Consider the following 13,908-nt stretch of genomic DNA (forward strand, 5'->3'; position numbering starts at 1 on the left):
TGCGCCAAATCACCCTTCATCACATCCCGTCTACGGTTTATCTTTGATCCCATGTTTCAAGGAATAGGGGTCAGAGGCTATGTGATCTAAGACAAATTGCAAATACACAGAGATACACCTTCAGTTTTATCTCTGAAATTCTTGTAGTTGCATTTCGGTAATATGATCTAAAATATTAATTTTTTTACTTAATTTTTATAAATTTTTAATGTTTTTATCAATAAAATAAAAGTTTTAAATATTTAAAATATATTTTTTATTTTTTTAATTATTTTACTATTGTTTTATAAAAAAATTAATATTTATTGCAAGGTTTTTCAAACCGATCCAGAGAATGAACTGGTCAGGGGTCCAATTCTTGGGTCGAACGTTCGCCTCGTTCTAACAAAAAAAAATAGAAAACAGTCAAAACCATTGAATGGTTCGAACGGTTCAATTGCCCGAGTCAGCGGTTTGCTGATCAAATCAACGTTTTTTTTTTTTGCAAATTTCCGGTTATGAAGAAAAACGAACCGGTTCCGGATTTTTCCGGTCCGACCCATCCGGTCTGGTCCGGTTTTGAAAACCATGATTTATTGGTTAATATTAATTCATTGATGCATTTTTAAAAAATATTTATCATATAAAATGCAAAATTTAGATATTTATGATTAACTGTGTATATCATTCATAAAATGTATGAGATACATGGAATTAAAAAAGTGTGGTGTGGAACACTACAAAATGCCATTATAGGTGTGGACTGGTCCAATCCACACAATTCATATTTCAAAACAGCTATGGACTGTGGTGTGGTGTGAATCAGTCTTTACCCACCAATTTCTCAACCACACTGCAGAACAATATTAAGAAGAAAAACAATTCACGTTGTAGAACGCCATTTTAATTGTAAAAAGAATCTCGTCAATGTTTTTCAAAAAAAAAAATCTATTGGATTGGTAAAATTTCAACTTTTATGTATAAAAATTTGCAAATAAGGTAATGACTAAAAAGGACCACCCAAATGATTTTTGAGATGCAAATGCTTTTTATGAAGCTTCAAATGAATGGGATTGAATGATTGCATATAAAAAACTAAAATAAGTTTCGGATCAATAATTAATTCCATCGCCCAAGTGTAATTGGTGATGCTCTAGCATCATCCATGATTTGACATGGCACAAGGGGGATAATCTCTAATACGTTTATCACAATTGTTTGTAGCATGGTTTTTAAAACCGAGCTGGTCAAAATACGAAAAATTGTTTGTAACATGGCACAAGGGGCATCGTTTTTCGACTAGGCGGTTCAACCGTCTGGGTGAAAAAGAACAACATACGAAAAAAATAAAAATATCAAAATATAAAAATAATAAAATATAGAAAATATAAAAAGAATATAGAAAAATTCCAAAAATCACAGAAAAATTTTCAAAAAATATAGAAAATTTTCCAAAAAATATAGAGAAAATATGTAAGCAAGAATATGTAATGAGCACCTGTTTTTTTGAGAAGGAAAAAGTATATCAGTTCAGAAAAAAATTATCTGAACATATTTTGTGAAGAAAGCATAAATTTTGTATCAAAACATATTTTGAGAAGAAAAAAAAGAAAGAAAATTCAGAAAAATATAGGATGAGACCCTGTTTTTTTCATAGGAAACGAAGAATAAGAAGGATAGAAGAAGAAGAATGTGTTGATTTGATAAAATTTAAGATATTCCTTGCTTATCAGTTTAGGTTTTGAAACCTTTGAGGGTAAAAGACTGCATACATCTTGTGTATTGAGTTAGCAAGCTCACTGAGTGCCGAGTGCCGTTGCAAGCTCGCCATCCGCCGCTACAAGTTCGCCGTCCACCACTGCAAGTGCTGGTGTTTGGTGAATCGTTTTGCCATCAAATGCCGTTGGAAGTGCTTGGGTGAGGGTGACTCTTTTCACTGTTGCAAGTTCGTCGATCATTGTTTGTGTGTGTCGCTGTCGGATGCCGAAGTTGATGGCCGCCGTAGGTGGTAGGGTGTGAGGGTTGAGACTTGAGAGGATTGAGGAGTGAGGAGGGAACTCGGGAAATAACCCTAAAGGCTAAAATTGAATAACGGACTGGGATTCGAAAATCGAACTGGTTGGGATATAATTGGTATTTTATTTTTTGTTTTTTTATTCAAATGAATGGGATTGAATGATTGCATATAAAAAACTAAAATAAGTTTCGGATCAATAATTAATTCCATCGCCCAAGTGTAATTGGTGATGCTCTAGCATCATCCATGATTTGACATGGCACAAGGGGGATAATCTCTAATACGTTTATCACAATTGTTTGTAGCATGGTTTTTAAAACCGAACTGGTCAAAATACGAAAAATTGTTTGTAACATGGCACAAGGGGCATCGTTTTTCGACTAGGCGGTTCAACCGTCTGGGTGAAAAAGAACAACATACGAAAAAAATAAAAATATCAAAATATAAAAATAATAAAATATAGAAAATATAAAAAGAATATAGAAAAATTCCAAAAATCACAGAAAAATTTTCAAAAAATATAGAAAATTTTCCAAAAAATATAGAGAAAATATGTAAGCAAGAATATGTAATGAGCACCTGTTTTTTTGAGAAGGAAAAAGTATATCAGTTCAGAAAAAAATTATCTGAACATATTTTGTGAAGAAAGCATAAATTTTGTATCAAAACATATTTTGAGAAGAAAAAAAAGAAAGAAAATTCAGAAAAATATAGGATGAGACCCTGTTTTTTTCATAGGAAACGAAGAATAAGAAGGATAGAAGAAGAAGAATGTGTTGATTTGAAAAAATTTAAGATATTCCTTGCTTATCAGTTTAGGTTTTGAAACCTTTGAGGGTAAAAGACTGCATACATCTTGTGTATTGAGTTAGCAAGCTCACTGAGTGCCGAGTGCCGTTGCAAGCTCGCCATCCGCCGCTACAAGTTCGCCGTCCACCACTGCAAGTGCTGGTGTTTGGTGAATCGTTTTGCCATCAAATGCCGTTGGAAGTGCTTGGGTGAGGGTGACTCTTTTCACTGTTGCAAGTTCGTCGATCATTGTTTGTGTGTGTCGCTGTCGGATGCCGAAGTTGATGGCCGCCGCAGGTGGTAGGGTGTGAGGGTTGAGACTTGAGAGGATTGAGGAGTGAGGAGGGAACTCGGGAAATAACCCTAAAGGCTAAAATTGAATAACGGACTGGGATTCGAAAATCGAACTGGTTGGGATATAATTGGTATTTTATTTTTTGTTTTTTTATTTAAAACATTAAAAATAAAAATATTAACCCACGAACCGCTGCCCGAGTCGAATAGTTTAGTGGTCCGACTGCCCAGGTCAGCGGTTTTTTTACTTTTCAACGTTTTTTTTTTAATTTCCGGTTTCTAGTAAAACCGAACCCAAGTGACTGACCGGTTACCAGTCTTTCCGGTCCAACCATCCGGTCCGGTCCCATTTTGAAAACCATGGTTGGTAGATCAAGTAAAAAAGATGATCATGCAGCTGTTGGATTTGTACCCTTGAAGTCAAGATCAAAAGATGGAGTAAGGAGTGAAAATATCATAATTGATCTGATCAAATATTCAAACTTAGAACCTCTAGGCTCAGTTTAGGAAAAGTGCAAATATAAATATGCTCGCATAAGGTATTTGAGTATTTTCAATCTTTTATTTGCACTATAAATATTTGTATTTGCATTTTTTTCCAAACTGAGCATTAATGGTTGGATCAAATGGGGGGAGAAAAGGAGTCTTAAGTTTTTTTTTTTTTTGTCTATATCATATATATAACTGTAATCGGGCTGGATTCAGCAACATCTCAATTTGATATTTTAGATTTTGGATCCGATTTAATCAGATTCTGTTCTATAGCCATTAAAATAAAGAAGTAAAAATTATTTTACATATAATTGGACTTAGAATTTTATGAAATCAAATGGGGTCAGATTCTCATGATTTGATTCCTAAAAGCCCAATTGAAGCTATACACGTTCATAGGCCAGGCTCAGGCTGTTTTCGCTAAAATTTGATTGGGTCCGATCTGAAGAGTAAAGCCTGAGCCCGACACCGTGTAAAGCCAGGCCCAAAACCGGCCTGTTAACAGGTCTAATTGAAACCATTTGGCACATCAGGTTTAACTTCTCCCATGTAGATAATTCTAAGCTATTTGGGTGCACAAGTAACTTTTAGTTTCTGCCTTTTGTTTTTGAAGTGGGGTACCACGTTTTAAAACTTTAATATTCCCTTTAAATACCATTAGTACCCTCAAATTTATGTTTTAAATGACTATTAATACCTATTTTGCTTAAAAGGATCCAATTATATTTAGGAATATATCTTGCACGTTAAACTAAGATTTCAATATTGATTCATCTTCTACAAGCGTTGAGTATAGACGTGGGATTAAAACCCTCTGCCACGGAGGGGGATAGGCTACCCCTGTAACCCTGTTGTATAGCCCCATAAAGAGAAAAAAAAAGTGTACTTATCATCAATATTTTAAACAATGTTGGTGATATCAACTGCAATCTGTTGTTTTATAAATAATTGATGTTTTTTTGTTTTTTTTTTTTTGCTTCATGGTGCAGTGCAGTTCATATACAATAAATCTGCCTAAATTTTATGAGAAGTAGCATTTCTTATGGATAATTTTTAAGCTATTGAATTAACTCTTCCCAAACATTCCTCTAACATCTTTTAATTAGAGTATTAGGCTGGATGGGGTATTGGATTTTTGGAGTCTGTTGACAGACCTACTATCATATACACAGAGTCACAGGTACAAAGTGTAAACGTATAAATGAGGATATGTGGCTTTTTTACCAAAATGGGGGAGGGGGGCCTGAGTAGTTTTGACCCTATAAAATAGGGTATAAGTCAGGCAGGTTGGGCCAGGTTTATGGTCAATCTGCGCTCAATCCTAAAATTTTGGTTTAAAGCCCGAACTCGACAATATAAGATTGGGGTATAAATATTATACATATATAACATAAATATATACATATTTGTATAAATATATGTATTTATGCAAATATGTATAATATATATATATATATATATATATATATATATATATATATATATATATATGTATGTATGTGTATAGTTGGATTGGGTTCGAGCTACCTAAAGACTAGGCCCAGGCTCAGCCCAAAAAATAAAAAAGCCCAATTTCTTCGAACCCGATCTCAGTTCGAGGACCAAACATCCAAGCATAACCTGTACAAAATTTTGGATTGGGCCCACCCAAGTTGCACCTTGCACCCGTAATGTAAGAGTGAAAACGTCTTCACTGGTGGATGTCAAGAATCTTAAGGCACTACTGTTTTAGAGTTTTAATCATTTAGTGTGATATATTTTTCATAAGGTTGTGTTTGGTTTGAAGGAAAAAGTAGGAAAAGGTAAAGAATGGAACAATTAAATTATTAAATATGTAAACACACCCCTTTCACTACCTTATTATTACTTAAACCACCCGTTTGTACAAAATCACGGAAAGACCTTGCCTTTACTTTCCTATAATGGAATAATAATAAAGATTGCATAATAAAAAATAAAAGTAAATATAATAATGCAAAATCTAATTGTAAAAGTTAATAAAAATATAAAAAATAAAATCGAAATAGAATATAACTAAGCAACTAATTACTAAATTCTTGATTAAGTATTTAAAAGAACCAATACAAATATTTTGTATAAGTTTCTGTATCTTTCCTTTTTCCTTTTCTACCTTTTCCTTTGAATAAGACAAAATCAAAGCATCTATTAATAATTTACCAGTGTGGAAAATTTTGTACAATGAGATTACGTAGGTAGTGTGGTTCAAGGGACCCATAGTTTAGAACATCAATACACCCGATATGTAAACACCAAGAAGGAATGAACTGTTGCTATGGGCCACACCAAGAAGCAAGCTAGTGTTCCACCGATGGCTTTTTTGAGTTAGAAGCTCAATTTTCGTGATCCACAAACCACAAATTCATATGTCGATCCTCAATTTCTAATATGAGCGGTTCTCGGTCAATACAGACCCTGCCAGGTTGTATATATAGTAAATAGAAAATATCACTGTTTCAAAATCGGATTGGACCGGAAAAACCGGGAATTGGTTTGTTTTCTTTTAAAACCGCTTTTTCTCTCCAAATTGTTGATTTTGACCAGAAAACCGTTGAATCGGCCGATTAATCATTCGAATCGTTCAAATAGTTGGAACGGTTTTGACCGTTTTCTAATTTTTTTAATTTTTTTATCAAAACAAGCTGACCATTCGAATTAAACGATTAGACCATTCAAACCGATAACCAGACCCCTAACCGATTCAATCACCGGTTCGTTTTTAAAAACCATGAAAAATATAACATATCTGCGCATGAGGTATTCCAAGTAGCAAAAACTCAAGGATCTTCTTTTTTTGTTAACTATAACTGTCCAGGGATACCCAGGATAGACGACTGTATCTCTTTCTCTTTTACCTATTATTACTTTTACTCTAAAGAAAGAGTTGTATATATAGTGACCATCAAGGTTAAGAAATATTCCAGTCTGGGCCATTATCCTATCATTGACCTCAAGTGAGTCCTCACTCCCCCCAATTGTCAATACTAAGTTGTTCGGCACAATGTTTCAGTCTTTTCTGATGCTTTCCACAAGTACACGGCATTTCACATTTGTGGTTACTTTTTTTTTTTATAAAGGTTTACAACTTTACATTACAATTTTAGGCTTCCACGTTTCACAGCCAAATAAATTTTGTAAGGCGTACAGAAGTTCGACACCCTAGGTTGTGTAAATGTGAAGTGTGAACACGATTCCTTATATGATACTTCAATTTGGCTCATTGCCTTGTTGCAATGATATAAGTACTAGCGGGGAAGCCCCTGCTTCGCAGGGCAAAATTTAAAAATATCATTTAGAGATATAATTTTTATATGCTTATTTAAAAATATAATAATAAATTAAATTATAGTTTCTAAAATAAAATAACTATAACTATATTATTATAAATAATAAATAATTATATATAATTAATTTTAAACCAATTATTTAATTAAGATCAAATGATAGACCTCATTATATTAAAAACAATAATCAAAATAATACTTTCATGCTGAGACCCTGTTAATCTTGTTGTTACCATCAATTGGTGATGGGTGATTCCACGCTTGTCACTTTCATGCTGTGGATTTTGGTTTTGGGAGGTGGAACCTACTTAAAAAGCCTATAATGTCTTTTTCCCGATAAAAGGGTAACTGGCTTTTAATGGAGAGTTAGGGGTCATGAGTTTGGAGTCTGGCTACCTCAATTGGGAGGGATCATGAGTTTGGAGTCTGCCTACCTTAAGTCCCACGAAGTCAAAAAAAAAATAAAAAAAAAGAGAAAAATAAAGCTTTCCTTTTCCTTCAAATTCATTATGCATATTACACTTGGTATTTTCGTTTTTTTTTTTTTTTTTTTTTTTCTGGAGATTGGTGATTAAGGAAGGATGGCGGGCGTTCATATTTTAGTTTTAAAATGTAAAGTGTGGTGGTGATCTTTTCTGTTTGATGTCCCTTTGTCTATCTGGTTGCGGAAGGCTTTACTTGAATTGAGTTAGTGGGATCTTATCTTTTTAGCGTCATGAGGGTGAGTGTGCAGTTCCATTCAAAATTAATGGCCATTTGGTTGAGTCACCAGGATTAGTCTACTTTAATCTTTTATAAAATTGTAATTGAGAGAAGTTGTTGGGTGACACACGACCAATAGGACTGGATTCTCTTAAATAAAAAAAAATTTAAGGAGGAATATTGGTGTGGTGGCTTTATCTTTCGGGTTACCTGTCTTGATCTGCCATGTGTTCATCATCCCTTTAGACTTCAGCTGAATCAGTACTGAATCTGAACCATCAGCAGGGGACGCTCTGATTTTGCTGTTGCTATATATGTTATATAGTACTTGGATCACTTGGAACCCCGCCAACTACAACAGATTTAGCTACCAGCTACTACTTTTATATTCAAAATTTTCCCAAGTAATCTGACTTTGGCTTATGCCTTCCAATCTGTCTTTAGGGTACACTTTCAATGAGTTGCATAAATTTAATTTAGTTTGTTGGAATTCCTCCACACCGTCAAATAAGAGTTGCCATCCATATATATATATGTATATGAGGTTAATCCACAGGCAGGTAGAACTGTACTCATTAAAATTTAAAAGTACTCTTGAAAGCAGTCCAATCTATCATTGAGAAGCTGGATTCCCTTAGCCGTGATTTTTTGTGGGGAGATATGGAGAACCACAAAAAGATCCACCTTTACAATGGGCGGTTTATGAAAAGACCCAAAGAATTAAGTTGGTGGCTTGGGTCTCAAAAACTCATACTAGAGCGTACGTACAGAAACATGGCTTTGCTCATGAAGCTTGGGTGGCGTTTCTTATCCATGGGATATACACTTTGGTCATCTATACTCAAACATAAATACCTTCATAGTAAATCCTTTTGAGAGGTATATGATTCGAGTAACTCATCTCCAATCTGGAGCGGCATCTTAGGTTATGTCTGGTTTGAAGAAAAAAATGAGAAAAGGAAAGGAAATGTAGGAAAATCTATACAAGATTTGTAAAAGGTTTACATGCATTTTCTTTTCTTTTCCTACTTTTTTCTTCAAACCAAACATAACCTTAAAGTGCAGGTGTTTCTTGAAAATTGGTTGCAGGTGGTTAATCGGTAATGGGTGGGGCGACGAATGCTACTCTGGACCCTTGGCTAATTAAATAATGGTTCTCGCCCTACCGTACATTAAGTCTGAGGCCGGGGTTGAGTAACAACCGGAAGGTAGCTGAAATTATCAATCAAGACACTGTGACTTGGATCACTGAAAGATTAAAGAACTGGTTTGATGACTCTTCATGTATGAGATCCAGTCCGTCAAGCTCCCTCAACCCGGGACCATTATTAATGACAAGCTAATCTGGCATGTTACACCGTCAGACAAGTTTTCGAATTCCTGATGATCTGCATATAAAGTGATTAGCAACTTGGAGCCATGCATCACCGCCACATGATGATTCCATCACTTTGAATCTCACCTCGAAACAATTTTGGGCTTTCAAAGCACTCCCACAACGAACCTTACTGTTTGTGTATTTGGAGATGCATCAAGAGAACGATAAAGAGGTACTTTTGGGTTAAGAAACATATCATAGAAGATTCTTGAGCTTGGTTGTCTTGTTTTATATGTAATCAACTAGCGATAACCAAGTTTTCTTAAACTTTAGAAAGTTTGTCGTATGCTTATAGTGCAGTTTGTCTTGTTTGGTTATAACCAAATGAGGTACATATTGGTTGTCATATGGGAATGGGATTCATATGACATATGCCAGCCAAAATGTACAATATTGATAGAGAAACAAAATCAATTCCTTTTTGGAGGCCTAAGCCAACCATTCAACAATTAATAGTCTTGATACAAAAGAGAATTCTCAAGAAGAGGAAGAGCAATACAATTTAGAGGATTTGTACACACTATATATGAGAGGGAATAACGAGCAAGGTTGTCAACAACCTTATTAGCATCCTTTCCCACACATAGCTATTGAACCTTTCAATTAGTAAGGCCACTATTGAGGGGATACGCCCATGAACAAGACGGAAATCATCCTACGTTCCAGCAGGAATATTGGACAATCCTTTGCATCACCTTCAAAAGAGAGATTATTAATATGTAGAGATAAGAGATCTGATCTATAAAGCTTCAATATTGCTTCAAGAAATGTTGTGGCTTCTGCAAAAATGATGTTTTCAAAATCAACAAAAGGAAAGGATGCTTTCAAAAGCAAAAGCATGTCTTCTAAAGTTGATCTACTATTTACCATATAATGCATTCAATACTTGGAAATTTCTTTTAGTGCTGCTTTAAAAGATCTATGGTTTATTTTCATCTATGTTCCTTTTGGGAAGAGTGCAATTACAAATGTGTTTATCTGCTATCATTTTTATGGACCTTACATACATATTTGTATTTGTCGTCTTTCTAAATCTAATCCCTTTGAAGAGTCTATATAATATAGAAGGTTTAAAAATACCCTTACCAGATTTTTGTATTTATAATCTTTCCAAATTAATTAAAAAATAAAAATAATAAATATTAACTATTTTTTTATAAATTAATACCACCTTACCTACCACATAATCACAACTGCACAAAGGAATGACTGGAAACCACGTCAGATCTGGGTTCAGCGATGAAATGATGGCACTTGGCAGGACATGACCAATTAAGTAGCACGTGCATAAAGTAAAGAGGGAGAAATAATTTGCCTAAAAAGTTTTTCTCGGTGATCCAGTATATGCTTGTGTCCCTACCGGCTACCGCATCCGCATCGGAGCTATTTTATCCAAATCCGATCTTTAATGTTTCCGCCTTGTACCTGGAAATTCGATGGATAGTTTGGGAAGCAGGAATTGGCAACCACAAAACTGGAAACTTTTTAACGATTCGTTTTTATATGAGCTGGATGGATCGTTTGCCCTCTATTACCATCATAACGGTTATGGACAACTTATATAGTATACTCCCACCCACTTGCACTTGATAATGGTCCAGACTCCAGAGACTCTAGACTCCAGACTCTAGAGAAATTATTGGATCAAATCCCGCTGTTTAGACTCTTAATCCCTCCTTACGCGTCCGTATGTGCGTACCTCATTTGTCTTGTCTGTAATCTGTATGGCATAGCGCCAAAATTCGTCACGTATCGGTCGTCAGTCGTCAGTCATCAGTCAGTGGACATACGACAACTATTCAGTATTCTCGCCGTTGAAAAAGTAGTACGAAAGCCTTTTACTGTAGTGTGGAGGATTCCATTGTATTGTAGCAGGAATTTCAATACGATAGAAAGCAAATCAAGCTCGTGTCCGGCTATTCCCCCCCCTTGTTTCAACTTTCAACGAAACGGGATAAATTTGACTCGCGAGTAGCGACTTGGGAGTTTTGGAGGGGGAAGAGGAAGGGAGCGTCTGCGCCAACCTTTGCAAGTTGCAACGATATTTCGGCTGTTTCTTTCTTTTTCTTCTCATCAGTTACCATGGTTTAGAGCCGCTTGACTCCGCACCGTGCTTTCCGATTCCTCGAATTTTCGGTTTGTCTCCGACTCCAATCCATTTCCTCCACTTTTGTTATCCCGACTGGTACGACTACTTAATTCAAATTGTCGGGGTTCGCTGCATTGAAATGGTCACCACCGAGTGAAGGACAGAGCTTCTATGCAAGTCGTCGAGCTGTAATTTCTATTTTCTAGGGATCGAACACGATGCAGTCCGGTAATATTCTACTTTCTTTCTTTTCTATTTGCATTTTTATCCCCCCTTTGGAAGTTTGTTCTGCTTTTCTATTCTGTGAGCTTCAATTTGGTAAGTTGCTCCCCCTTTTCTTTTTCTTCTCTTCTGTTTCTAGCTGATAAAATATCAGCTAGAATAACCTGTGTTGGTTTTCAATTTTGAGTGACGTAAGGGTTAAATATTTAGAGTTCACATCCGCTTGAGTTGTTAAATATTTAAATCTTAATTAGTTGAACTCTTGAATATAATCTTTTGTTTTTAATTCTCTTTATAGTGATCTCGTTGGTTTTCTTTTGATCTTTTATCAGCTAGTTCACGTTATACTAATATGTTAGTTTCTTTCTTTCCATATTTATATTTCTTTTGAAAAAAATAAATTGAACTCTTCTACATTTATCTGGAGCTAATTGGAGAAAAAAGTTTATTTGGTTTAATATTCTGTGGCCCAATCCGAGTTGGTGATTTTACGAAATATCACCAGTTTGTTTCGCCCACCTATTAATTATGTATACCTGCTGTAAATTTCTCTTAAAGCGTTCATATACACATTCTTCAACAAGAGAAGGTTTGCATGTGTGAGTCTCATTTGTAAGATTGCTTTTGATGATTTAAGAGTGTGGCTAATTAGTTTCTTACTGTTAATGTTCTATGCCTATATCTCCACAGGTTATGCTAAACTCATACTAACTTTTGCTTATATTTACCATTTCAAAGCCACCGTAGGAAAAATGGAATCATAAGGCAGACAGTATGCTTTCACCATTGTTCTTGTTTACTTATTATTATTGATTTCTTGGTTTAAAAATTAAGCATGTTATTTTGATCATAGTCCTCCTACGTTGTATCTGCAAATACCTTTACTGTTCAAGTGTTTTGACTTTTCTTTATTCCTCATTCATTGCAGGATATGATATCCATGAGCTGTTCCAAGAGGCTAAAAATCGTTGGCTGAAACCTGCAGAAGTTCTTTTCATTTTACAGAATCATGAAAGTCAGAAGCTCACTGAAGAGCCCCTTCAAAGGCCTCCAGGTAACCTTTCTAATCTCCATAGTTTAATGCAATATAGTGTTCATTGTGATTTTGTTTTCAGTTGTTTTGGATGCCAGCTCCAATCATTCTTTGTGCATAATTCCTTATGTTCATAGTGTCATGCCATAGCATCCTAACTGACTGCATAAACAGGTGGGTCTTTATTCCTTTTCAACAAGAGGGTGCTTCGTTTTTTTCGTAGAGATGGTCATATTTGGCGAAAAAAGAAGGATGGTAGAACAGTTGGGGAAGCACATGAAAGGCTTAAGGTTTGTTGAAAGTTGGGAAATCACATGGTTATTTTTATTTGCATTGTTACTTTGAAAATGTTTGATTTGTGTTTCCTGATTCAGGTAGAAAAATTTCAACAACTTGATTTGATCTTTGTTTTGATCTACAATTAAGTATCGGAATAGAGAAAGAAGAAAACTACTGTTCATGTTACATTTCATAGCCACTTTATACCCACTAAACAACCCCTGGATATGTATCAGAATATATAATGACACAAATACTGTATAATATTTCTTTTAACATAAACAACCACATTCCTAATTCTCCCTCTCAAGTTGGTAAATATATAACATACAATCTAGGCTTGGAAGTTGGAACAAATAAATTCAACCTGAGGATGACTTAGGGACTTTGGTAAACAGATTAGTGGGTTAGCAAACTTAACACATTTAGTTTAAAGATCCTGATTATGAACTTTGTTATGAACAAAATGATAATAAACTTCAATGTGTTTAGTTCTCTCATTAAGGCCAGGGATAGATGCAATATCGATAGCTGCCTTCTTATCAAAATCAAGATGCATAGGTAAGTCATAGAGGTGCCCAACTTCTTTAAAAGGTTCTTTAGCCAAACTAACGCACAAATTGTATGTACCATGATATTGCATTCTTCCTTAGCACTTGATCTAGCCATAACACTTCCCTTTCTACTCTTCCGAGGTAAAAGATTACCTTCTAATAAGGTACAAAGCCTGTAGTGGACCACCTATCAAAAGGAGAACCTACCGAATTGGTATTAATAAAGCTTGAATTTAAAGTACGTACTCATGTACACGGTTTTTTTGCAATAAGCCATAACTAGGTGATTCTTTAAGGTATTACAGTATATAATAATGAAATCTAATTAACTTCCCCTATTTTATCTCATGTATTTTCTCCTATTTTAATGAAATCCAGTTAAGCTTTCTCAAAAAATCCTCCATATTAGTAAGCTAACAAAAAATGAGATATTCGGGTTAGTGATATTAAGATAATTTAACTTTCCAACTAACCTAAGATATTTTCTTGGATAAATTAGCACCCCTTGATCGGCCTTCAACTTGATGTTGGGATCCATAGGAGTTGCATTTGGTTTCAACCCTAGTAACCTTGTTTCTTTTAACAGTTCAAGCATGTACTCACATTAAGACATACCATCTCTATCTGAGAGTGAAATGTTTTGATCCCAAGAAAGTATCTCAAGTTGCCTAAATCTTTTATATGAAACTTTCCTTGGATAAATGATTTGATTTCTCAATTTCCTTCAAATCATCTCCAGAAATAATGGTATTATCTACAATTCTATGTAACCAACCGA

The 13,908-nt window shown here is 34.9% G+C and overlaps 1 protein-coding gene across 1 annotated transcript in view; it reads left to right on the forward strand.

Annotated features, from left to right (window-relative positions):
* The first annotated feature begins 10,549 nt into the window (after positions 1-10,549).
* The window catches only part of LOC104591751 (calmodulin-binding transcription activator 4-like), a 53,135-nt gene continuing 49,776 nt past the window's right edge, over positions 10,550-13,908 (forward strand). The window contains exons 1-3 of the mRNA XM_010250747.3: positions 10,550-11,270; positions 12,193-12,318; positions 12,472-12,587. Coding sequence (XP_010249049.1) covers positions 11,261-11,270; positions 12,193-12,318; positions 12,472-12,587 — 252 coding nt within the window. The 5' untranslated portion in view covers positions 10,550-11,260. The remainder of the gene's footprint in view (positions 11,271-12,192; positions 12,319-12,471; positions 12,588-13,908) is intronic.

Source organism: Nelumbo nucifera, chromosome 4 (assembly GCF_055504915.1).
Source record: "Nelumbo nucifera cultivar China Antique chromosome 4, China Antique-T2T, whole genome shotgun sequence".
NCBI classification, from domain to species: domain Eukaryota; kingdom Viridiplantae; phylum Streptophyta; class Magnoliopsida; order Proteales; family Nelumbonaceae; genus Nelumbo; species Nelumbo nucifera.